This window comes from Sipha flava, unplaced genomic scaffold, assembly GCF_003268045.1.
Source record: "Sipha flava isolate LNK unplaced genomic scaffold, YSA_version1 229_pilon_pilon, whole genome shotgun sequence".
Classification (NCBI taxonomy): Eukaryota; Metazoa; Arthropoda; class Insecta; order Hemiptera; family Aphididae; genus Sipha; species Sipha flava.
Window position 1 is genome coordinate 629,344 of NW_020272866.1, and position 24,002 is coordinate 653,345.

At 26.0% G+C, this 24,002-nt stretch overlaps 3 protein-coding genes across 4 annotated transcripts; 1 reads left to right on the forward strand and 2 right to left on the reverse strand.

Annotated features, from left to right (window-relative positions):
• Positions 1–1,746: 1,746 nt before the first annotated feature.
• On the reverse strand, positions 1,747–11,281 carry LOC112683594 (nuclear pore complex protein Nup214-like). Of its 2 annotated transcripts, XM_025554689.1 has the most exons (20): positions 11,086–11,281; positions 10,868–11,000; positions 9,808–10,016; positions 9,545–9,735; positions 9,269–9,480; positions 9,063–9,186; positions 8,812–8,993; positions 8,567–8,751; positions 7,684–7,742; positions 7,406–7,497; positions 7,108–7,334; positions 6,856–7,043; positions 6,646–6,798; positions 6,400–6,588; positions 5,921–6,333; positions 3,910–5,500; positions 3,485–3,621; positions 3,302–3,427; positions 3,032–3,224; positions 1,747–1,964 (listed from the first exon to the last, which is right to left on the reverse strand). In XM_025554689.1, the coding sequence occupies exons 1-20, from the start codon at positions 11,122–11,124 to the stop codon at positions 1,937–1,939; spliced, it is 4,671 nt and encodes a 1,556-aa protein (XP_025410474.1). In that variant the 5' UTR covers positions 11,125–11,281; the 3' UTR covers positions 1,747–1,936. The 2 variants fall into 2 exon arrangements, with proteins under 2 accessions (XP_025410474.1, XP_025410472.1); XM_025554687.1 differs by having other exon boundaries at positions 3,910–6,333.
• A 2,096-nt stretch (positions 11,282–13,377) lies between these two features.
• Positions 13,378–17,258, forward strand: LOC112683595 (RNA exonuclease 5-like). The gene is made up of 8 exons (XM_025554690.1): positions 13,378–13,730; positions 14,625–14,767; positions 14,835–15,016; positions 15,441–15,754; positions 15,824–16,018; positions 16,096–16,285; positions 16,349–16,495; positions 16,873–17,258. Exons 1-8 carry the CDS (start codon positions 13,557–13,559, stop codon positions 17,214–17,216), a joined length of 1,689 nt encoding a protein of 562 aa, XP_025410475.1. The 5' UTR covers positions 13,378–13,556; the 3' UTR covers positions 17,217–17,258.
• Positions 17,259–17,624: 366 nt separating this feature from the next.
• On the reverse strand, positions 17,625–23,853 carry LOC112683569 (lon protease homolog 2, peroxisomal-like). Its single transcript, XM_025554651.1, has 16 exons — positions 23,444–23,853; positions 21,902–21,992; positions 21,652–21,832; positions 21,032–21,144; positions 20,816–20,972; positions 20,562–20,703; positions 20,311–20,488; positions 20,066–20,247; positions 19,851–19,998; positions 19,483–19,686; positions 19,306–19,414; positions 19,041–19,192; positions 18,749–18,979; positions 18,489–18,671; positions 18,305–18,415; positions 17,625–17,979 (listed from the first exon to the last, which is right to left on the reverse strand). The coding sequence occupies exons 1-16, from the start codon at positions 23,533–23,535 to the stop codon at positions 17,860–17,862; spliced, it is 2,394 nt and encodes a 797-aa protein (XP_025410436.1). The 5' UTR covers positions 23,536–23,853; the 3' UTR covers positions 17,625–17,859.
• Positions 23,854–24,002: the final 149 nt, after the last annotated feature.

Consider the following 24,002-nt stretch of genomic DNA (forward strand, 5'->3'; position numbering starts at 1 on the left):
CTAAATACGCCACTGGTGCTGTGAACGGTGACGAAATATAAAAATGAAAAAACATCAAATATTTATTTTTTATAATTTATTAAAATTGATCCTTTAAAATTATATATATCGCTAATTATGATAATATTAGTAAAAAACAATATCAATCCCTTAATGCAACAGAGTGTACAAAATTTTTGTTATCTTTCGCCTACACAAACCAACTGGATGGTTCGAGAGCACGCCACGTATAATTGTGTCCGTTTGAAAAACATGATGTACTCAAATCTAAGCCACAGACAGACATCGTTTAGCCTTGAGACTTATTGATAATCATTACAAATGCCAATCTAATTGGAAATTGAAGGCGTTTAAATTGTATAGGCACATCTGTGAGTAAAATAGGGATTCGCGGTAATAATATATTTTTACATGGGAATTTGTCATTTAAAATGATGGCTTCAATAAAATTTTTCATTAATTTTTTAATGAATAATCGCGTGCCGTTGCACAACCGTGATAAGTTCAAATTACGAAGCAAAATAACCGAAGATCCAACCTTCAGTTGTAAATTATGCGGTGGCTTGCCTGGTAAACCCAATGAGTTAAAAAACTCTGTTGGATAATTTACAGTTTCAGTAGCATCGCAAATTGTATCAATAGATTTGTATGACACCAAGTCTCCTGGTAACAAATGTTGTATTTTAAGATTCAATCGTTGACGTTCACATTTTTTGCTGCTAAATTTGCTCTTTTTGCCAGCCACTCATGATTTGTGTATTGTCTGTGTATATTGGGAAATATCTGGTTAATGAGAGCATCTTGCGAATCAATGATTGTGCAAAAATCGGTCGGTAATTTTGTACAACCCGTTTCATCTGTATTAACTTTCCCATCGCCGATATCTAACAATTGTTTTGAAAATCTTCTGCACGCAGCTTTTTTTGATTGAATCGTAAGTATCGAAATCGTTCGCTTTCTATTTTTACATACATGTCGACCATGAATTGTTGATAAAGCCCACGGCATCGTGAAATAACGTTGTCCTGATCGCGTCTAATCATCAACCGATATGCATAATAATCCTTCGAACTAATATTCTTGTTTGTTTTGGCACCTGTTTCGGTATCTTGTTGTTTAATATTTATGCAATACCCGTCATTTAATACCAAAAATAAAATTAATAGTTATTAAGTTTCATTTAATAATTCATTTTCATTTGCGCAGTTATCGATTGGGTCAAAAATTATTAAATTAAACCATAGCACTTTTCCAACAATTTTTTCGTAAAAACCTTCTGGCAATTATGAAAAATTAAAAAAAATTTGAGCCAAATTGGCCCAGCTGTTCTTAATTGATGAAATGTTATACATTTTTTGGCTCCATTTTCATATATATAGATTTATCCATTCAAAATGTCCTGGGTTTAGAAAAATATAATCTGGTAACCCTATGTTAGGGTGAATTGTACATAGTAAGAAGATAAATGAAATAAGTTTTAGGTAAGAGGAAGAGATATTTGTATAGAATTGGCCAATGTGAAGGTAGATGGACAATTGCATTTAGTTGAGAAAGAAAACAAGTTAAAAAATATGTGTAATATTTGATTATACATAGTTGTAACCATATACCATTTTGAATACTTATTACTAAGAAAAATCTTAGAAATTACTTTTTTTTTTCTTCTGAAGCTTGTAACAATAAAATATAATTAATAATACTAATTATACCAACAAAAAAAATATAAATTTATTTAAGTTTAAAAAATTAGGTTAATTGTTCCATTATTTAATCACAAATTAAATGAATATATTTTTTCCAAGCATTTTAATTAGTAATACATATAAACAATAAAATTAAATTTATATTGAAATTGAAAAATTGTAAATAATAACTAAATGTTTGTATATAATATCAACTAATTTTACAATTAGTATTTATGGAGTTAAATATTGTCTCAGCGCCAGGAATTAAAGGAACTTCCGCTGAAAAAAAATCAAATCATATAAACATTGAATACATAATAATTGATAACATAAATCAGTATACATATTATATATATACAGTGGAACCTCGATAACTCAAATCGGTTGGGGGCGAAAAAAAAGTTCGAGTTATCGAAAATTCGACTTATGGAAAACCTCGATATCTCGAATCTGCCAAAAAATTCGAGTTATCGAAAATATTTTTTATTTAAAAACACAAAGACTTTAATTTTATAATTTTATTTATTTATGTATTTACTAATAAATTAATAATGTATGTACTATATAGGTATGTATATTGTATTAAAATGTTAAAAAAGTATAATGTAATAAATAAAGTAGAATAAAAGAATAAAAAGTTAGAGACTTTAGACTGCGTTTTTTCATCTTGTCTTGACAAAATAAACTGAACATTAGCTGAGTCAGCATTATATTAAATATCGACGTATACATTTTGTATTTCAATTGACGTATAATTTTACCAGTAATAAATACACTTATAAAGTAGATAAACGTAACTTATCGGAGATATAGACATTATATCGTATTATAGACATATTACATATATCGTTGAATTTATAACTGTACCTTTTAAGTAGTATAGGTAATGATAAGATTGATAATATTAATCGGTTTTCGATTACGAATAATCGTTATTTATAATAATACATACATACATATGTACTTGGTTATTTGACCTTCGAGTTATAAGCTAAAATTCAACTAAAATTACTTCGACTTATCGAGAAATTCGAATTATAGAGAAAATTTATCACATATATCATATGTCGGAAGCCAGGGGCTAAGGCATTCCTTCGAGATATCGAAAATTCGACTTATAGAGGTTCCACTGTATATAGTATTGTCAACATTTTGAAAAATTACAATCCACCTTTCCCTCCCATCAGAAAAATAAAAATGAAATATCAGGCAACGTGGTGACACTCAAGAAGATATCTGGAACAACTCATGAAAAAAAATCGGAAATATGTTAAATAGTGTTGTTACAAAATTAGAATATAAAAAAGCAAAAAGGGGCTGTTATTTTATATATATATATATTTTACCCAAACGTAGCGCCTTGAGGTTTAAATGGGCTTGTTTGTTGTTGTTGACCAAATCCAGGGGTAGTTGGAGATGCAAAACCACTGTTTTGATTTTGTGCTATATTACCAAAGCTTGGTGTATTATTTTGAGTAGCTAAAGATGCAAATGCAGTTGATGGTTGTTGAACAGCTGTACCAAATCCAAAACATCCGGCTATATAAAACATTAATTATGAAAATTGAAAAAAATATATAAAGCAATTGAATTAAATTATTTTTGGATATATATACATTCAGGTGTAGAACTATTTTGGCCAAATGTATATTGTGCTGGTGGCGTTGAGCCAAATGTAGCGGCTCCACCAAAAACAGGTGCTTGGCCAAAACCTGATGATTTAGACATATCATAAGTAGTTCCTAAAAAAACAAAAACAATTTTACATTGAAAAATAATTTTTTTAAATTTTTACATACCCATGCTGCCAAACATTGGGGGAGATCCAAAACCTAAATTACTTGATTGACTACTGCTCATTGCTGGACTACCAAATCCACTATTAGCTATAGAACCAAATCCTGAATTTGCTACTCCAAAACCTGTGTTTGTTGCACTAAAAATACATTAAGTTTTAATTGTTATAAATGTAATATTGTTTTAACAATTTCATAGAATACTGGTTTTTTAAATTTCTTATAGATTCCTTTTTACTGGATATTAAATACATTTATTATTTATTATTTATATTGAATTTTATCAACCAAATGTCAATTAGTCATTATAATTTATAATAGTTTTAATAGTTTAAAAGCGTTTAAGCCTTTCAATAGTTCTTACATATATTTTTTGTGTATATTAAAAGATTTTATAGTATAACTATTAACAATAAATTAATATTTACCTTGCTGTTGGTTGGCCAAACAAGGATTTTTGATTAGTAAACAATGATGGTGTACTTGAAGAAGTTTTATTTACAGCAAAAGGATTAACAGCTGGAGTAAAACTACTGGATGGTTGAGATGGACTACATGCTTGTTGTCCAAAAAGAGAAATATTACCAAATGCTGATCCAGGAGAACTAAATCCTAAAGAAGGTTGACCAAATGATGATGATTGATTAGCTGCAGCAGCTACAGATCCGAATAAGCCACTAGAAGCAGCTGTTGTTGAAGGAGAACCAAAAATAGATGATGTTGTACTAGTTGTGACTGGTGCTCCGAAAATGGATGAAGTGGTTGTAGATGCTGAACCAAATATTGAGCTGCAGGATGATGCAGAACTGGTTGGGTTACCAAATATTGATGAACTTGTTGTAGTAGGAGAACCAAAAACAGTTGCTGTCTGGATTGAACTTCCAAATCCACTTGTATTTGTCGTTGATGATCCAAATAATGAAGTCACAGTAGTGGCAGGTGTACCAAAAATAGATGAAGTAGTTTTCATAGAATTTCCAAATATTGATGATGAAGCAGTAGAGACCGAAGCATCAAAAATTGATGATGCTGTGGTTGTATTAGTTGCTGTACCAAATATTGATGATGAGGCAGTTGTATTTGTTGATGTTCCAAAAATTGAAGAGGTATTAGTCGTATTTGCAGCAGTACCGAAAATTGATGCAGTACTAGTAGTATTTGTAGAAGAACTAAAAATTAAAGAGGCAGTAGTAGTAGTAGATGAATTGAAAATTGAAGCAGCACTATTAGCATTTGTCTGAGTGCTGAAAATTGATGTTTGTGCACTTGTACTAGTTGGATTACTAATAGTGTTTGTTGAATTAATAGACGAGCCAAAAACTGAAGAACTTGTGGATGGCATTTCAAAAATTGGTGCATTATTAGTAATATTTGGAGTTGTAGGTACATTTTCACTTTCTGGAGTAACTGGTTCAGATATTATTGGAGTTGGACTTTCAGAGACTTGATATGTGGTATCAGTAACACTAGCACTTGAACTAACTATAGACACTGAATCAGAAATTGGAGGTGTCTTAAAAACTCCAAAAGTTGATGATGTTATTGTAGAACCCGTTGGTTCACTTATCGTTGTAGGTACTGTTTTAGCCGGAAGTGAAAAGTTAAAAGGTGTATTCACAGCTGTTGATGTAGAAGTTATGTCTTGAGTTTCAGATGATTTAGGTTTTGAAATATCTTCTTTGAATGTATTAAAATTGAACGTTGATAATGATTTAATATCAGATTTTGAATTAAAATTAAAGGTAGATAAGGTTACATCTTTTGTTGGAACTGTTTCTTGATTATTTACTGATTTATCAGTATTAAATCCAGTATATAAACTTGTAATTTCCGAAGGTTTTGATGATGATGGTGATTCAAAATTAAAAGTATTTAATTGTGTGTCCTTTGGGTTATCCATTTTATTTTTAATTGATTCAGCGAAATTAAAGGTCATTGGCATACTACTTTTTGCTTCTGTTTTCATAGTAGACATATTAGAAAAATTAAAAGGCGTTTTTTCTTTTGATTCAGTTGTTCCTGAAATAATATCTAAAGTTGACTTAGTTGAAATTATGTTATGAGTATTACCAAAATTCAAAGGTTTAGTAGTTGTGGATTTTACACTAAAGTCTACAGGGTTTTTACTAGAAGTATCAGTAGGAATTACATTATTTCCAAATAATGGAGTAGTAATATTAGTTGAATTGAAAATAATAGGGTCTTTAGTAAACGTTTTATAGTTAAACTTATTTGACATTTCATTAAGAGAAGCTGATTTAGGGGTTGAACTATTTTCTATTGGATTCCAGATTGGTGCATTTGCAGTTAAAGGTTTAGATTCCAAGGAAAATTTTGTTACAATTGGAGCTTGAGTTATTTGTGGAAATATAACTGAATTTGTTGGTTGTGTGGTTGGAATAAATAAAGGTTTTTTAAATTGCACTAAATTAGCCTTGCCTGATACTGGTAACATTATTTCTGTAACTGTTTGTTCATTGGTAATAGAGGTGTGATTCTGTGAAGGTGTTTGTAACAAAATAGATGCAACATTTTCTTTTGTAACAATATGCGTAAAATCTATGATATTTTCTTGGACTTTTTGTTTTGATACCAATTTCAAAGGTGTACTACAAACAGGTCTACTTAAATCTATATTTGCATAATTAGATTTAGTTATTTTTGTGCGTCTTGTTTTAAAATCTTTTAACCATTCTTGAAGTTTATTAACTTTTGAAAGTGAGAGTGCTCGTTGATTTGCTGACAATACGGAGTATTTTTTGGCAATATTGTATGAATTAATTGCAGATACACCATCTTTGTCTAATGTAATTTTTAATAGCTGTTCTGAAAGTTTTGATAAACCAATATCACTATAAAATAAAAAAAAAAATTATATATTATAATGTAATACACAAAATAAATAGAAATTAACAAACCGAGACTCATTCAACTTTGAAGTATTTTGTATGATATCTGGTACCAATGATATCTTCTTAAAAGTCCTGTATTTCATTTCTTCTGCAGTATTACACAAGTTATTAATTTTATCTTTCAACTTATTCACTATATTTGTATTTACTACTAGTGACTTATATATAGTTTCCAAACAAGGTATTTTCAATTCCCTATAATTATTATATAATAATAATACAATTTTCATTTTGAACTTAAAATAAACTTACTTATTGTTAGGATTGTAGCTGTCATATTTAGCTTTCAGTTGGTCATCAACATGTGTAAGCTGAGTTTCAATATAGTATAATGTACGCTCTATATTATCAAATAGTGTTTTACTATATAGCTCATCACTATTATTTCTCAAAAGACATTTATACCTTAACAAAAAAATAATTAAACTACTTAATACTTGCAAATAAATTTGAATGAGTTACTTTGGGTTTTTCAAAAAGAATAGACGAGATTTTGAGTCTTCCACCCAAGCTATAGAATCTAATACAGCTTTTTGAAGAGCTTTACTCTCTGTCCATTGTGAACGATTAGTTTCATTTAAATCTTTGAAAAATATGTCTAGAGAAGTCCATTTTTTCACAAGTGTTTCTTTATCTTTATCATCACCAATCTATTGAAATTACATAATTAAAAACGATTCTATGGCTTATATATAAAAAAAAAAAAATTCTCACCTTAAGTTTGCTGGTATTTAATGATAATTTTAAGATATCTTCTATTTGTGATTGAAATATTTGAACATCTTCTAAAACTTCATTTAACATTACTTGATTTACAGCTTCATCAGTTGATTTATTTGTCTCAGAAAGATTTGATTGACTAGGTACATTTTGTACTGTAGAAATAGTTACAGTAGTAGCAGGAATAACTGGTTTAACAATTGATACTTTAGGGACATCAACTAATAACCATCAATAAGATTAATAATTTACAAGTTAATAAATAAAATATTCAAAATTAAACTTAACTGACATATTTGTGGTTGTTCTGCTTGAGAATTGATAGAAGTTTCTAAATAGCTTGCAAGAACTGATTCATTATGATCACCTTTAGCTTTTTCATCACTATTAATAAAGTATAGAAAACTTATTAAATTTTTAAATCTACATAAAAATAACATAGAAAATGCAAACTACATAAATAGTTTAGAAATAAATAATAATAACTTATATATTTAAATATATTAATAATATAATAGTTTGATTAAACTTAATTATTTAAAAATATATGATCACATGGTCTTCACTTACACAACATTATTTTTTTCTACTACTTCAGTTATAACTTGTTCATCTACTAGAACATTATTCTAAATAAAAAAAAAATAATAATACATTTTTAGACTATTTATATTATAACAATTTTTTTTTTAATGTAGTGTAGAGTATATTCTTAGATTTACTTAGATAAAAAAAAAAAAAAAAAAATAAGTTACTTCCATCAAAAATATATTAAGCAATTATCTTTTTATAGATTTAATTTGGGAAAACATATTATACAAATGAGAACAAAGATAATAATACATACAAAACAAAATAAATAACTGTTTTTATGTATTGAGAATGTAGAAGATTTAGAGAATTGTCTAATATACACATTAATAAATATAATTGATTAATATTGAAAAAAGTTAAATATGAACAAAAATTGAGTAATAACATTTTTGTTACAAACTATAGGAAGGCATATAATTTTAAACATGGTTTTGATAATTTATAATTACATTAAAATTATAGTAAATTTTAAGTACATAGGATTCTTTTTTTTTTTTTTTTTGTTAATTTTAATTTTAAGTTTTTGATGAATAAGATCACAGTTAAATCAGAAATTAGCAGTTAGACTTATTTTCTAAATGAAGTTACTTTGAAGTTAGTGGATTTGATAAAGTGATTGCACATACACTTTCATACTTAAAATAATAATCTAATGGTTAATGCAACAAAAAGTATATAATTCCAGGAAATAATATTTCCAATTTTTTTTTCAATTTTTATTATTTATTTTTATAAATGAGAATATTTGCTACTACTTTAGATTTTTATTATTTTAACGATTTAGTAAATTGTAAAGACTTATTGTGTTTTGTAGACTAGGAATGATTCAAAATAATTTAATAATCATTAAGAAACTTACTATTTTAGAATTGGTGGTAAATAGCTGAGCTACTACATTATCTGGTATATCTGAAGGTGGTTTACATATGTTTTGATAATCAGTCAACTGATTTTCAATATGATACATAAATAATATACCATCACTTGACAAAACACATAACACTGGCATTGGATCAATAAATATTTCTTCATTTGATTTGGATACTGCAAAAGTTTGTTTAAAAATTATAATATTAAATAAAAATGATAAAAATATAACATTACATTTTTTTATTCGCATTTGTGAAGAAAGATCTAGAGACATTCCTAAAGGATACATTTGTTTATCAAGTCTGTATGGTAATTCTGGTCTTGTTTCTAACATCCAACATTGCCATTGGTTTACATTATTTATACCCATTACACCAATTTCTGTACAATTTGATGAAGCCACAAAAAGAAGATTCCTAAACAAAAAAATGTAATATGATGGTAAAATATAAAATATATTTTTTAAATTCACTAAATTAACTCACCAATTTTGTTGAAATATGGTATAATATTGATTTAATCTATATTGTTCAGAATTCATAACAGCATATTGTTCAAAGTTAATAAATTCTATTGGTGCATTTTTTGGTGTGTTAAGAATATAAAGACCTTTAAAAGAAATGCACAATACATAATTAAAAATACCATAATATTCAATATTTATACAAAGTGATGGTGAAAAGTTAATAACTTGGTTGATTGTCTGTGTTATCCATAATATCATAGATAACAGCAAATTGAAAATTTGATATCCATTTGATTTTATTAGGTTTTATATTTGCTGTAACATCGGTTGGTGGCATATATTGTTTAACAGCTTTGAGTTCAGGCTTATACTGGGTTAAAGATCCATTTGAACTACCAATAATTATTTGTTTACCTTTTGGACTCCAACTCAAACATCTAGCTCATAAAATAAATATGTAAAATAAAATATTTTAAATTATATTGTTATAAATTTACATACAGAGTATTTGATTGTGGTGGTAAACTAACAACAGAGTAAGTTCCATCATCTTTTAACTCTATTATATGCAAAGAACCATCCGACAAACAACATGCCAAAGAATTTTGTAAACCTGGATTCCATGACATATCAGTTACATGTGAACCTTGAGTAGTTCCAAAGTTAATGCATACTAAAGGAGAAATATTACTCTAAAAATAAAACATTAAAAATGTTAATAATGTATAAGAAAATAAATAAAAAACAATAATTCAATATAATACATGAGAAATCAAAGCTTCAATATTGTAGATGGTAATTGAAGGTTTTAAATTAGAAGTTCCAGCAACTGCTAAATAACCTTCATCACAACTAAGGTCCAAAAAATTTGGAGAAAAATTTAATTCAATCTCACGTCTTAAAAAGTTGGATAATGTATTTTTTTCAACTCCAAAATCACCAACTAACTGACGAACGTGTTTCATTGAAATTACTATAAAAATAAAACATATTTACTGTACTTAAAAATATGTAGTTTTAAAATAATACATTAATAGTTTGGTCAATAGGTATAAAACTTATAAGGTTTTGGTAAAAATACCATTGAATTAGTAAAATGTTTCTACGAAAACAAAAAACAATTACTGCTTTGTAATATTTTAGTATTGAGAACATAAATTCAATTTTTTTTAGAAATAATATATTTTATTGTAAGACTCTTCTTGCTTTTATGGGCATTCTCATAAGTGGGGAAGGAAATATAGGGGATATATTTCTCATATTATCTTTACAAATATTGAATATGTATATTTGCTTTTAATTTGTGAAAAGAAATAACAATATTATTATCCTGATTTAAGTAAAAAATGATATGATTTGAGGATCTACTTAATATTGCAGTTATGACGAGAAAAATGTTTTTATACCCTTCCAATCAAATATCCTAAGAATGCAGCTGCCTGCATTAATTTTTGATGACACACTACAAAGCTAATTAATTTATTAACTAAAATATGAACAGTCTAGGCCAAAACATATAGTTATCATTTAAATAATTATAATACGAACTTTGAGAAAATTAATTTTTATAATATTCACATAGTAAATATTTTCGATTTAATGAATTAAAATGCAAAAATATTAGTATAGTGTTCTTATAAACTATATCATTGTTTCAATCATTATAAAAAAAAATATGTAAGTCACGAAAAATTAAAATAAAAATTAAACTTCATGATTTTATGTATTAATGATGTATATGAACTGATTTTAAAATCGTATTCTTAGTTATAAAATGTTAAATAAAAATATTAATATACTAAGAGTAATGTATATAAATCATACAACAAAGTTGATTAGGGAAAGCAATAATTGTCATTCCAAATTTGTTGGAACTTATGATCATTCCAGCTGATATATTAAACTGGTGTCCTTCATTGAAAATACGGAGATTGCAGAATGCCGAGCATTTGAAATCCTAAGAAAAAAATTAAATTAAAATTTCAAATAATTTATTACTGCTAACTATAATAAAATGTATTATTAAATTATACTACACATACCAAAACATCAACACATGAACCTTTAACGTTTGTACTCATTTTAATATTGTTATTGCGGCGTGGACAAGCAAAATTCAAGCAAGTGACATGCTATAAATTCTATGAGCGAAGGAGAACTTAAATTTTAACGACATTAAGGCCGATCACGGATACAGACTATTATCAAATTATATGAACAGTTTAGGCTATAGCACTACCACAGATTAAATGAAAGACTTTACTATGAACATGGTTATGATATGATAGACCAATAAAGATTTGTTTTGTTTATCAGTGGTGACACCACAGAATTTAATCGATGGTGACACTGTTCTGAAGCTTGCTATCAATTTTTGACTTTGGTCAGTACGAGCGCTTCCCCGCAGTAAGGCCAAGATCTATAAAAAAGATTCTTCTTTATAGATCTTGCAGTAAGGCATTTGGCTGGCTTATCATAAAAGAACATTATCATAGTTTTATAAATTCTTTACATTTGATGAATATAAATTATATTATGTCCTAATGTATATGGTAGGTAGGTAGTAGAGCAAATGAATAGTTGTAATGGAGACTGGAGTTATTAAATATAATTACTTTATTACATATTAATTAATAGAAAAATGTAGTTATTTTTCTACGAGGATAGAATTAAAGGTCTTAACTCTTAATATAGTATATAATCTATTAATACCATATTTTATCATTTTGCTCTTCTCTTTGTAATTTTAGTTTTCTTTTGGCACATCCACTGAGAGGTGCCATTTTAAAATTAATTTAAATATTAAATATATAAGATAAAATGTATAAATACTATAAATTGTACAAAATAGTTGTTACTAATTTTCGCTATTATAGGTGAATGTTGCATAATATGTTTCCAACTTTTGTTTTTAATAGGCTGAATTGGGGAATTTCAGTTGGAGAAAATACCACAGCTCCCTCCCAAAAAAAAAAAAATCTAAATAAACCCCTGGGGCTCCACAAATTATATATTACGATTATTACTTTATTTGTAAATGAAAATAATAAAAAATCCCAGTACGCAAATCACAACCTGCGTAGTCGTGTGGTCTTCTCAGTAAACGAGTTGTTATTGATGAAAATTAAGATGATACCAATTACGCATAGCTCGTAAAATTGTTTATCGTCAAGGATAGTTCGAAATACAGTTATAGTATATATTTAGTTACATAATAATATGAAAAAACATCGATTTCTATAAACAATTATTAAATTAATATATTTGTATGGAGTCTCTCAAAATTCTGCACCGGGCCCCAAAAACCGTCGAGCCAGCACTGAGACAAGCAGTGTTCTTGAAACTGACAATTTAAGGATGTGACTTAACAATTAAAATAACTAAATAATTTTAATTCTTAATAGATTTGAACTTCTTAAATGTAACTTTTATAAGATATTTATGGTAATTATTATTTATAAACGTTTGCTAACACGAATTAAGATATACTTAATACTTAGTATATCTTAATTCGTGGGTTGCTAATAATAATTATTCCTATTTCTTATGGGCTCCTTATCATTTTTCTGACGAGCACTTATCAACAACTATCCTGAGTGCACGGTTAAAGGTTGTCGTATACGCTACGCAAAGGCTTGGCGTATAACAACACAAAACGAGGTATTATTGGTTATCGGACACTCTAACTGTCAAACAAGCAAGTAGAGGAAAACTTAATAATTGACCCGGACGACTATCTTCTTAAGTGACAAAGAATACAATCTAGCAATGCTTAATAGAATAGTCGAAAAACAGGTTTTTTAAAAGGTTTACTTTCCTTTAATAGCTCTAAAGTTATTTTACACTCGAAACAACTGACAAAGAACAAGATCTAGCACTGGATGTTTCGAGCGTGAGGTAACCTCTACCTAACTATATTGTTCTCTCCCCTCAAACTGACAAAGAATTATAATCTAGCACTGGATTGAGGTTTGAAATGCAATATAATTTTATTTACCCCTTTCGTTAGTTTGCCAACTCTCTCAAAACTTGCACGAGTACGTAAGGTAGAAAAAATAATAATATAAAAACTTTTTATTTTAAAGCAAACGAAAAAAAATATTTATTAACCACAAAAACAAAATAATTACCGGTCACTCGCAAAACGGGCAGCGTTTCGTTCTCCACGTCGATGGTAGTAGAACGAACCCTCATCCCGTCTTGCGGGCGGCGTTTTATGCTATTCTAATCTATATTGTCAGCATTTTGTGAAGGTGGTGTGTGTTTGCTGACAATATATTAATTTTTATTAAATTTAATATATGTGTTAGGTGATGATACAACAAGGTATATCTTAAATCGTGCTTGACTGTATATGATAATCATAGATAAACTAACTATAATGATAACAAGATTTTGAAATAAATAATTATTGTTATTGTTGATAACATAAGGCTGACTGTTGCGCGTGGTCAATATTACGCGTTCTGCTTACCTTGTAATTCAACTACCAAGTGCTAAAGCCAATTGTATCATGGGAAAACGAAAGTTAGACAAAAAGTCGTCGTTATGCGAATTGTCGATTTGTCCGAATGTGAAGCGAATCTGTTCGCGGGAACCGACAGAAGATGGAACGATAAAGACTCTCACCGAACTGGAGTATGCTCAACTCAAGAAATATCTGAAAGAGAAAAAAAAAATGTTGAAAGTAAGTCACATATAATATTTATCTCCGAATTTTCCTCTAATAATGAAGTTATCGGTACAATATTAATCCATTCATGAGAATGTAATGTCGCTTTTAGTAGTAACCTACTGAAAATCTAGTATTTAAAAGTTGTCAATATGATATACATAATATGTCTATAAACATTTTTGTTGATTTTTTATTAAATAATTGATATTAATTTTCTTTTGCATTTTTTTTTTAAGTAAATCTACGCGTTCTGTATTTGTTAATTACTTAAAATTATCTTGAAGTATAAACATTTAAGTAATTTATAATTTGAGTAAAATCTAAAATATATGAAGTATATATTTTATTATTTTTATAATCATCTTGAATTATTAAAATTTACTTATTGGCTGCTAATTTTTCAAAATTGTTTATTTATTATGTATAACAATTAAATCTTATGTTGATAATAGCTAAAATTTTATTATTTACCATTTTATATTTGTATAGACAGTATAAGCATTAACATTTTTCATATTCTGTGTTATTACGATCAAGCTTTTTCATAAAATATTAAAAACTGTTTATTCATTTAATTTGAGATTTAATATATTATCGAAAAAATGATCCTATTCTCAAAAGTATGATATTTTTTATTATTAATTTAATTTACATTCTATGTAAATGTTTAGAACTCATATCTTATTCTAGTCCATTAAACTAATTTATTTATTATAATATGTTAACATACAATTTAATAACTAATTTTTTTTGTCTATTTATAATCAATGATAAATTTAATTTTTATAACATTATAAATTATATATCAACAATGAATATACTAGTATTGCTTTATACAATTTAAATCCTAATTCCTATTACCAATCCTGTAAATAAATCTAATTAACAATTTTTTTTTTTTTTTAGACTTTCCCAAGAATAGTACTAAATGCTCGTGGGCAGTTGTCACAATTAAATGATAATGGTTGTAGTGAAAGTCCATTGTCACCTTCAGAACTAAATGAATTAATTTTATACTCGGTTTATGGACCAGGAAAATTTGTCCCAAGGTATGTTTTTATGTGAGCATAATTTGTATATATTTTTAAACATTTTAATAATCGTTTTAAATTTTAGATGGTCGAGTTTAGAAATGCAATGTAATTTAAATCAAACGTGTGTTTTAATAATTGATGGCTGTGAAGTAAAAACAGTTGATGATTTTTCACGTTTTAAAAATTCTTTACCAATGTTTTCAAAGTATAAATTCTTACCTCCTGTTGAAATTGAACTACCCCCAAGCTGGTGTGCTGAATATGGTAAATATTAATTTAAGTATTCAAATTATTTTTTTTTCGTAAACAATTTTTATTTTGATTTAAGTAGTAGTTAGAGCACAACAAATTTTTGATTGAATATTATACTTAAAATATGTATAATTGTCTACATTTGCTTCAATTATAAATTCAAAGCATGGTTGTATACTTAAATACGTACCCCTTTATTACACAATAAGAAAATAGTGATATTCTGGTCAACAAAATTAATATGTTCATATCCCAGTCTAAATATGAATACATTACATTTTTGGTAATAAAGTATATTAAAATTTTCTAGTCATTTTTTTGTTTTGGAACTGTTTAATTAACATTAAATAAATATTAATAAGTTAAACTGTTTACTTATTACACCATACTTAGATTTATAAATAAATTTAATTTGATTTAATTTTATTGTTAACAGATACAGAATCTAAAACGTCAAACACTGACGAAAAATCTTTAAACCCAACTTTGATACAAAATGATAATGTTGATAATAAAGAAGTTTGTTCAAGGACCCGATTATTATTATCTTTAAATCAGATGATGATTCATAACTATCCTTTGCCGACTAATAAACGCCAATTCACACTAGATGGTTTCAGATTCACTAAAAGTCATTACAAACCTGTTACTGATAAAAGCCCCATGTTTGCCATTGATTGTGAAATGTGTTATACATCCATAGGTAGAAATGAACTCACTAGAGTTTCCATTGTTGATGAACAATTGGATGTAAGATTCTAATACTAACTAAAATTGTATATTTACGAAGATCATAAATGACCTGTGGTTTACGTTTAGATTATCTATGAGGCTTTGGTTAAACCAAATAATAAAATTACCAACTATTTAACCCAGTATTCTGGAATCACAGCATCTAAACTTAAAGATGTTACAACCACATTGTCAGATGTACAAGAAGTTATTATTAAATTATTACCTCCAGATGCAATATTGGTTGGACAATCATTAAATTGTGATTTGGAAGCATTAAAAGTAAATAATGTCTTTTACCTAAAATAATATTATTTAAAAAAAAAATATTCTCAAATAATATATATTTTTTTTTGTAGTTATTTCATCCATACATTATAGACACTAGTATTATTTTCAATTTAAATGGATGTAAAGGGTCTAAAAGTAAACTAAAACTTTTAGCAAAATCATTTCTAGATATGAATATTCAATGTGGTAATCTGGGCCATGATCCTATTGAAGACAGCCGTGCTACTATGTTACTAGTAAAGCTAAAATTATGTAAATGTAAGTTTTACATTTTAATGTAATATGCATTTTCAATTTTAATATGATACTGGTTTTTTACAGCACTGACTTATGGAGATGCATATTTAATAGGTCAAAAGAGATTAGCTGAATTTGTAAATACTAAAACGAAAATAAATGTCAAGCATATAGAAACATTTAAAAAGTTTTTGTCATTACTAAAAAGTGTATCTGAAAGTTCAGCTATAGGTAATTTTTAATCATTAATAATGTATAATCTTACTTTATGCTATTTAACAATTATATCATGTTTATTGTATTGACATGAGTTTAACCAATATCAAGATAAAATGTAATGTAATTTGGTAGTTTATTCAGCTTAAGGTACAATAATAATATTTCAAATAATAGTATACTAGGTAGCAGTAGTAATAATTAGCTACTATTATTCTAGTAATACATCATCAGCATGTAATTTTATTAAAATATTTAATATATATTATTAATATAAAAAATATTAGGAATTATTATATTAACATATTATTGGATTGGTACTCTAAAAAAATGTAAATAATTAAATTTTTTTTTTTTAAATTTAATAATTATGTTAATTTAAAATTTTATAGGTAAAGTACATTTGAAAAAAAATCTAATGACACCATATGACAATATATGGTCAACATCTAAGTTAGTCATTGATGAACATTCAACCAATAAAGCTGTTTTAGAAGCCGTATGTCAATCAATGGAAGACAGCAATAATCGATTTTGCATGGCACATATGCAATTAAAAAATAAGAATAATTTAGACCTAGTAAATCGGTGGTGTGAAAAGTATTGGGCAGCAATGTCTTCATTTTCACTTTGTGCCGTTTTATTTACTGGCTGTGGTGCAGAAGGCAAGAATTCTGTTTGCTTTTTGAATGTCAAACAGCCACCATTGAATCATTTACAGGATTGTAAGTTTTGAAATAATTTATTATTGAATATTATTTAAAATTTAATGTATGTTTGTAACATTTTATATTATACATTTTGTAATTAAATACTACTATACTTTATAATGTCAATATTTTTTGTTTAACTCTTTACTGGAAATAAAGAAATTATGTTAAAATTTGTGTTTTTTTTTTTATTGTTATAGTCTCGCGTTCAAATATTGCATTTTTTATTGAAATCCATCAATTATTTATTTGTCTTCTAATTAAAATAAAATTTAAAAGTTTGATTTTTTGTCTCTTTAGTAACCATTAAGAACTAATAAGACACTTTATTGAACTTTTTGGTTATACATAAATAATAAATGTATACCTAAAATACCAACTTTAAAAATGTATACTTTATTTGAAACCATTATTTCCCTATACATTATTATGCTTCTTAAAATAATTGGTAAATTTAATAACTTACTAAACAATTAAGCAAATTATACTTATAATACAGATACACAATTGTATTGGACGTCACATTCTATTCCTTTATATTAATATTATTAATAATGAATATAATATTAATTAACCACATAATTTGCATAAAAATATTTAACAAAAACTAAAAATTACATAAGTGATCAAAAGTAAATTAATACTTCTCATTCTGAATGCATCTGTTAACTAGATTTTAGATCTAGGCACTAAATTTACTGTTGGATTTTGTAGGAAGGCTAAACCACCTGGAATAACCACATCTAATACTTCCTTCAAGTGATTGACAGGAATAATATTTAAATCCTCCTAAAAAAAAATAAGATATTTATATTTAAATATTTATACTAAATAGCATTAAAATAAATAATTATAGCTGTAATGTTTATGAGAATTGGCAAAAAAAAAAAAATTGTATAGATACTAGTCAGTAGGTAAAAAATATTTAGAGTAATTGGTCATGATATAATTGCTTAAAAAATTAATTAAAAACAAAAAGTCATACAGCAATACTAATATGTGTTGAATAAAATAAAGTTTTACAAATAAAGTCTTTAGATATATTTTATACATGTATTACATTGTCAGTAATGTTATAATATTAACCAGTTATAAAATTGAAGAAAATACTTACTCTAATATTTTCAGGTAAGCTATTGACATCTTTCATGTTAAATTCAGGTATAATGATGGTTCTTAAATTGGCATTGTATGCTGCTAATATTTTATCTTTAACACCACCAACCTTATATAAAAATATAAAAATAATTAATATGAAAAACTATTTAAAACATTTGAATAAACACAATATGAGTTACAGGTAATATGTCTCCTTTTAGTGATATTTCTCCAGTCATAGCAATCATTGGTTTCAGAGGTATTTCCCAGAGAAGAGAAACTATAGCACAAACAATAGTAATGCCTGCAGATGGTCCATCTTTTTTAAGTCCTCCATATGGTAGGTGAACATGAATGCAACAATTATTTATGTCTAATTCATTCTAGTTCATAAGTATACAATTATTAGACAATTTCTTTATTTTAATTATAAAATTAAATTAAATAACTGATAATTTACTTTTTTAGCAAATGATTGTATCCAGTTAAGTGCTATTGCAACAGATTCTCTCAGTGTTTGACCAACTAGACCAGTTAATACTAATTGAGAATTATTTTTATGAAAATGGATTTTAGATGCTTCAATTACTTGAATAAGACCACCCGTTGGAGACCATGATAATCCAATTGCAATACCTACTCGTTCAGAACTTTTTTCAACCAGGACATTGTTTATATTGTATATTTCGTTCTGAATAATTTAAAAATAAAATAAAAAAATAAAATTAAAATACTTCCTATTAAGTACTTACACCAAGAATATTTATTAAGGATTCTGGCGTGATAACATAATTCTTTGATTCTTTATCAGAATTTTCAACTATTTCTACAGCGATATAATGACAAATTGCTTCAAGTTTACGCTGCAGTTCACGTACACCAGCTTCACAAGTATATTTTCTTACTAAATAAAAATAAAATTCATAGATATTTATTATTATTTATTTATTTAAAGTTTTAACACTTCGTATATAATTATATTTTAATGACAAATAACTATAATTAATAATGACATACTAATATTATTTATAGTGTTTTTACAAATAGTTATATGTAATTCATTCATCTTAAGGTCTTTAAGTAATTTTGGAATCAAATAATTTTCTGCAATTTTCATTTTTTCTTCCTATAAAATTAAAAAAAAAAAAAAAAAAAATGTAATCAATTTATTACTTTACAATGTAATTGACATACAACAGTATATCCTTCTAAATAAATTATCTCCAAACGATCACGCAATGTTTGTGGTATACCAGCAACATGATTGGCTGTTGAGATAAACATAACTTGACTGATATCAAACGGTACATTGACATATGAATCAACAAATGAGTTATTTTGTTCAGGATCTAGTACTTCTAATAATGCAGCAGCAGGATCACCATTTGGGCCTTTATACTAAAAAAAAAACATCAAATGTAAACAATAATATCAAGTATTAAAAATATATAAATTGTATAATAAGAATTATGATTTGTACACCAATGATTATCAAAAACTTATAATATGTATAAATTAGAATAATGAAGTATTGAAATCATCAATCTTTTCATATATACTACCATCTTATCAATTTCGTCCAATAAAATAATAGGATTATTTGTTTGTGCTTGGCTGATAGCTTGAATAATACGACCAGGCATAGCTCCTATATATGTTTTCCTATGTCCTTTAATATCTGAGAAGTTATTTATACCTCCTAACGATATCCTGTAATCCAAGAAATGTGTGCCATTTTTTTTTTTTTATTAAATAATATTAGTTATCAATATAAAACCTTTTAAAAGTGCGGTTTAATGAATCACCAATGGCTTTAGCAATAGTTGTTTTTCCTACACCAGGTGGTCCAATCAAACAAAGTATAGGTCCTCGCCGTTCTGGGTTTAATATTTTAACAGCAATAAATTGTATTATTCTCTTTTTGACCTCATCCATACCATAATGTTCCAATTGTAATACCTATGATAAAACAGAAAACAATTAAATTAAATTTGAAATAGGTGCCACTTAACTGATATTTACATTTCTGGCTTTTTCTAGATCTAAAGTTTCTTTTGTACTCTTATTCCACGGCAAATTAACAACATAGTTAACATAGTTTAAATAGACAGAATAATCACTTTGGAAACTATTCATTTTTAAGAGTCTATTAAAATCTTTTATAATTACATCATACACTGGTGCTGGCATATTAGAGTTTCTAAAATTTTTTAGTTTTTGGTTCCATTTGTTAATAAATTATACAATATTTACTAGTACCAGTTTATACTAACTTGATTGCCGTGTATATTTCTTCTAATTCAGGTGATAGGTGTTTTTTAAGTATTTTCTTCTTATCCGTATTAGAACCAATTATAACTGCTGATGGTAAAGAAAGTAGACCAGTTTTATCAAATGTTGAAGAATTGTTTTCCTCTACAGAATGAAAGGTTCAATTTTTAAAATGTTAAAAAATATTTATATTATTTATATATTAAATTTAGATAAAACATACATACAATAATAGTATAAAATTAAAATAACATACTAATAGTTTTTTGTTTCATCCAATTTATAACAAATTTCACCAAGGCATTTAAACTTGTAGCTCTAAGAATCTCATAGGCATCAGATGGGGTTATTTGAATAATATTCTTTAAAAAATATTCTATAATTAAATGTAAGGGAAATTGTTTTAAAAATTTCTGTAAAATAAATAAATATATAATTAAATACATGAATTAATTAAACAATTTTTTTATACCTGAAAATTTTTATTTATTAATGGGTTTATTATGCCTGGCTCAGAGTATGTTATTAAATTAGATAATGTTTTTTCAAATTCAACTTTGAGTTCTGTTTTTTCGTTTTCATCACCTAAATTATATCAATAAATTAAATATTTTGCAATATTATATATCGTCGTCTGCGGGAATAAATCTCCTATGTGAAAATAAACTACTTTTCAGTAGAGACAAAACAGTTATTTATCTATCTATCGCCCCATGACACTAACCTATATATAACACAAACCAAAATACCTCGAAGTTAGGATAGAATCCAATGTGATTGTCAATCATATTTTTATTCACACATTTATAAATTTTTCTAAAAACGTCATACACATAAGAGCTTAAGTATTTACATTGGAGATATTCCAGAAAAGTTTATGATTAGTCCTACGCAAGGAGATTATTTAATTTATATTTCAATAAACATGGAAATAAGATAGCCAATAGGAGTTTTATTTATATTTAATATAATTTTTTTCTGAATTTAGTGATGCCAAAACCTCAATTTGGTAATTTTTCACATAATAGATTTATTCCCGCGGACGACGATATATTAAAAATATAATTATATATATATATATATATATCATACCACTTAGAATTTTAAAATTGTCAATAGGTGTTATTTTAACAATTTTTAATGGTTCAACAGAAATAGTCTCATTTAATAGAAAACGACATATTCCTTGTACAAGTAAAAAAAATTCTTCAGAAACTGAACCAATTTGGATAACACTTTGAATCAAACCTACAGTACCAATTACATTATCTACCTGGAATTATTAAAATCTGTTATTTTAGGTAATTTATATTTAAATTACATTTAAATATATTTTTTTTACTTTTCCGATATCTATTAATGGAATAATTCCTATCATATGTGTTGACTCTGTATTTTTTAGATCCTGGTATAGATAATTCAATAAATCTGAACTAAAACAAAAAAACAATTATTAAATTTAATACTTTAATATAAATGTTTTATAAGTATAAAATAAATATCATTAAGTCTGGTATGGATAAATTAATTTTTTAATATTTTAGATAAAATTTTCTATTTAAAAAAATATCTTTGAAATCATAAAAGTAAATAATTACATATATTTTAAATAGTAAAATAAATTAAATTAAAACTATAACTATCTAGCACAATAAAGCATAAATTAATTAATTAATAGCATAAATAAACATTTATCCATCATGGAAAATAAATGAACATAAAGTAAGGTCTTCATATGTAAGTTATACTTGTATTATTGTAAGCTTCTTTTCAATTTATATGTATTTTTTGTATTAAATTTCTTTAATACAATTAAATGAATATCTTCTAATAACATGTTATGTTTGTTATTTCATCTTCATAACTAAAACCATGATAATATATACTATATACTATGTATTTATTTATTTAATAATTAAACAGATATAAGCCCAATTTAACAATAAGAAAATAATTAATGTTATTACATGAAGTATAAAAAATTTAAAATAAATAAAAGGTTAGTGGTATAGTTATAAACAATAAAATAATAAGGAAAACAGTTAAATGGACATCAAATGTGAAAAAAAATAAAAGTAGTACTTTCTGAAACTTAATAATGCAATAATCATTAAAGAAAATGTATAATAATAATGAAATCTAAAATTTTTGGAGTTTATCATTAAAATAGTATTGTTTATATCTATCCTCTATAGCAAAGGTATTCAATCCGTGATAGATTACAATGCGACTCCTTTGTTAATATCATAAGCACTACTGAAAAAAAAGGAATTTCCTTTTTCACATAAGTTTTATTTTTTGTAATATAGAAATGTAGAAATAAAAATGTGATAATTGTCAAAGTTTGGCTTTCATAAAGTACTTTTACTATGTTGGATGGTTAGGTTAAAAGATGTTCAGGTTAGTGTGTATTGAGGTATATTGAGTATACTCATCTACTATGTGCTTGACAAATAATGATCAGTGGCATGTATCATATATTAATTGAGGATTTTTTCTAATTTAGTATGAGTGTATGAAAAAAAAAAATTCATTCTTATCTTTTACAAGTATAAAATAGTAGTTTCAGGTTTATTTAAAATTCTTTTTATCCAATATCATATGACATACATACTATAGTATATATTAATATGAATTTTTAAATTGTAATAGAAGACTTATTGTGATCCACCGGTTGAAAACCATTGGTCTAGACGAAAGTCTAAACCAATAGTCTAAAAAATATTGAATAGGTTAAAATTTCAAGTCTTAAAAATAAGATCAATTAAAATATTCTAAAACTTAATCTTATTCAGAAGAACGTATGATTAATGTTTTTTTTAATTTTAAAATAATTGTGATAATTGATTTTATAAAAATTTAATAAAAAAAATATTACTCTTACTTTTTTAGAGTTTCCAAACGGATTTTTAAAATAAATCCAGGAATCAAAATTTGGGTCGTATAAACTACAGGCAATTCGACGGGAATATTCATTTTGCTTTTAAATTACACATTCAATTGGTAAAAATTGAAATAACGGAAGTTAATTGTTAAGGTGAGTTACAAAAAAATTCAAAACCTTGATATTTAATGATTGCAAGATAACAATAATAATAATAATAAATTGATTGAAAATAATAGATAATATGAAAGTAATAATCACGGTCTTAAAAGATGGTTAAGTTAATAACTAGTTAAGTCAGAAGCGTCTAAACACAGGAATGCACTTTATGCATTCTGCACATGCGCGTAATTTATTCACCACTATCATAATGTTAGGCTGTTATTAATATATTATATCAAATCATTATAATACGATAATAACATTATTTTAATAATATGAGTTTTGAATCAAACTATTTAAAATTTGAACATACTACATACGTATTTTACATTTTTTTGTGCTTCGACCATTTCAGTAAATAAATCATTATATACACCAGATACATTTGAAAAAAAAA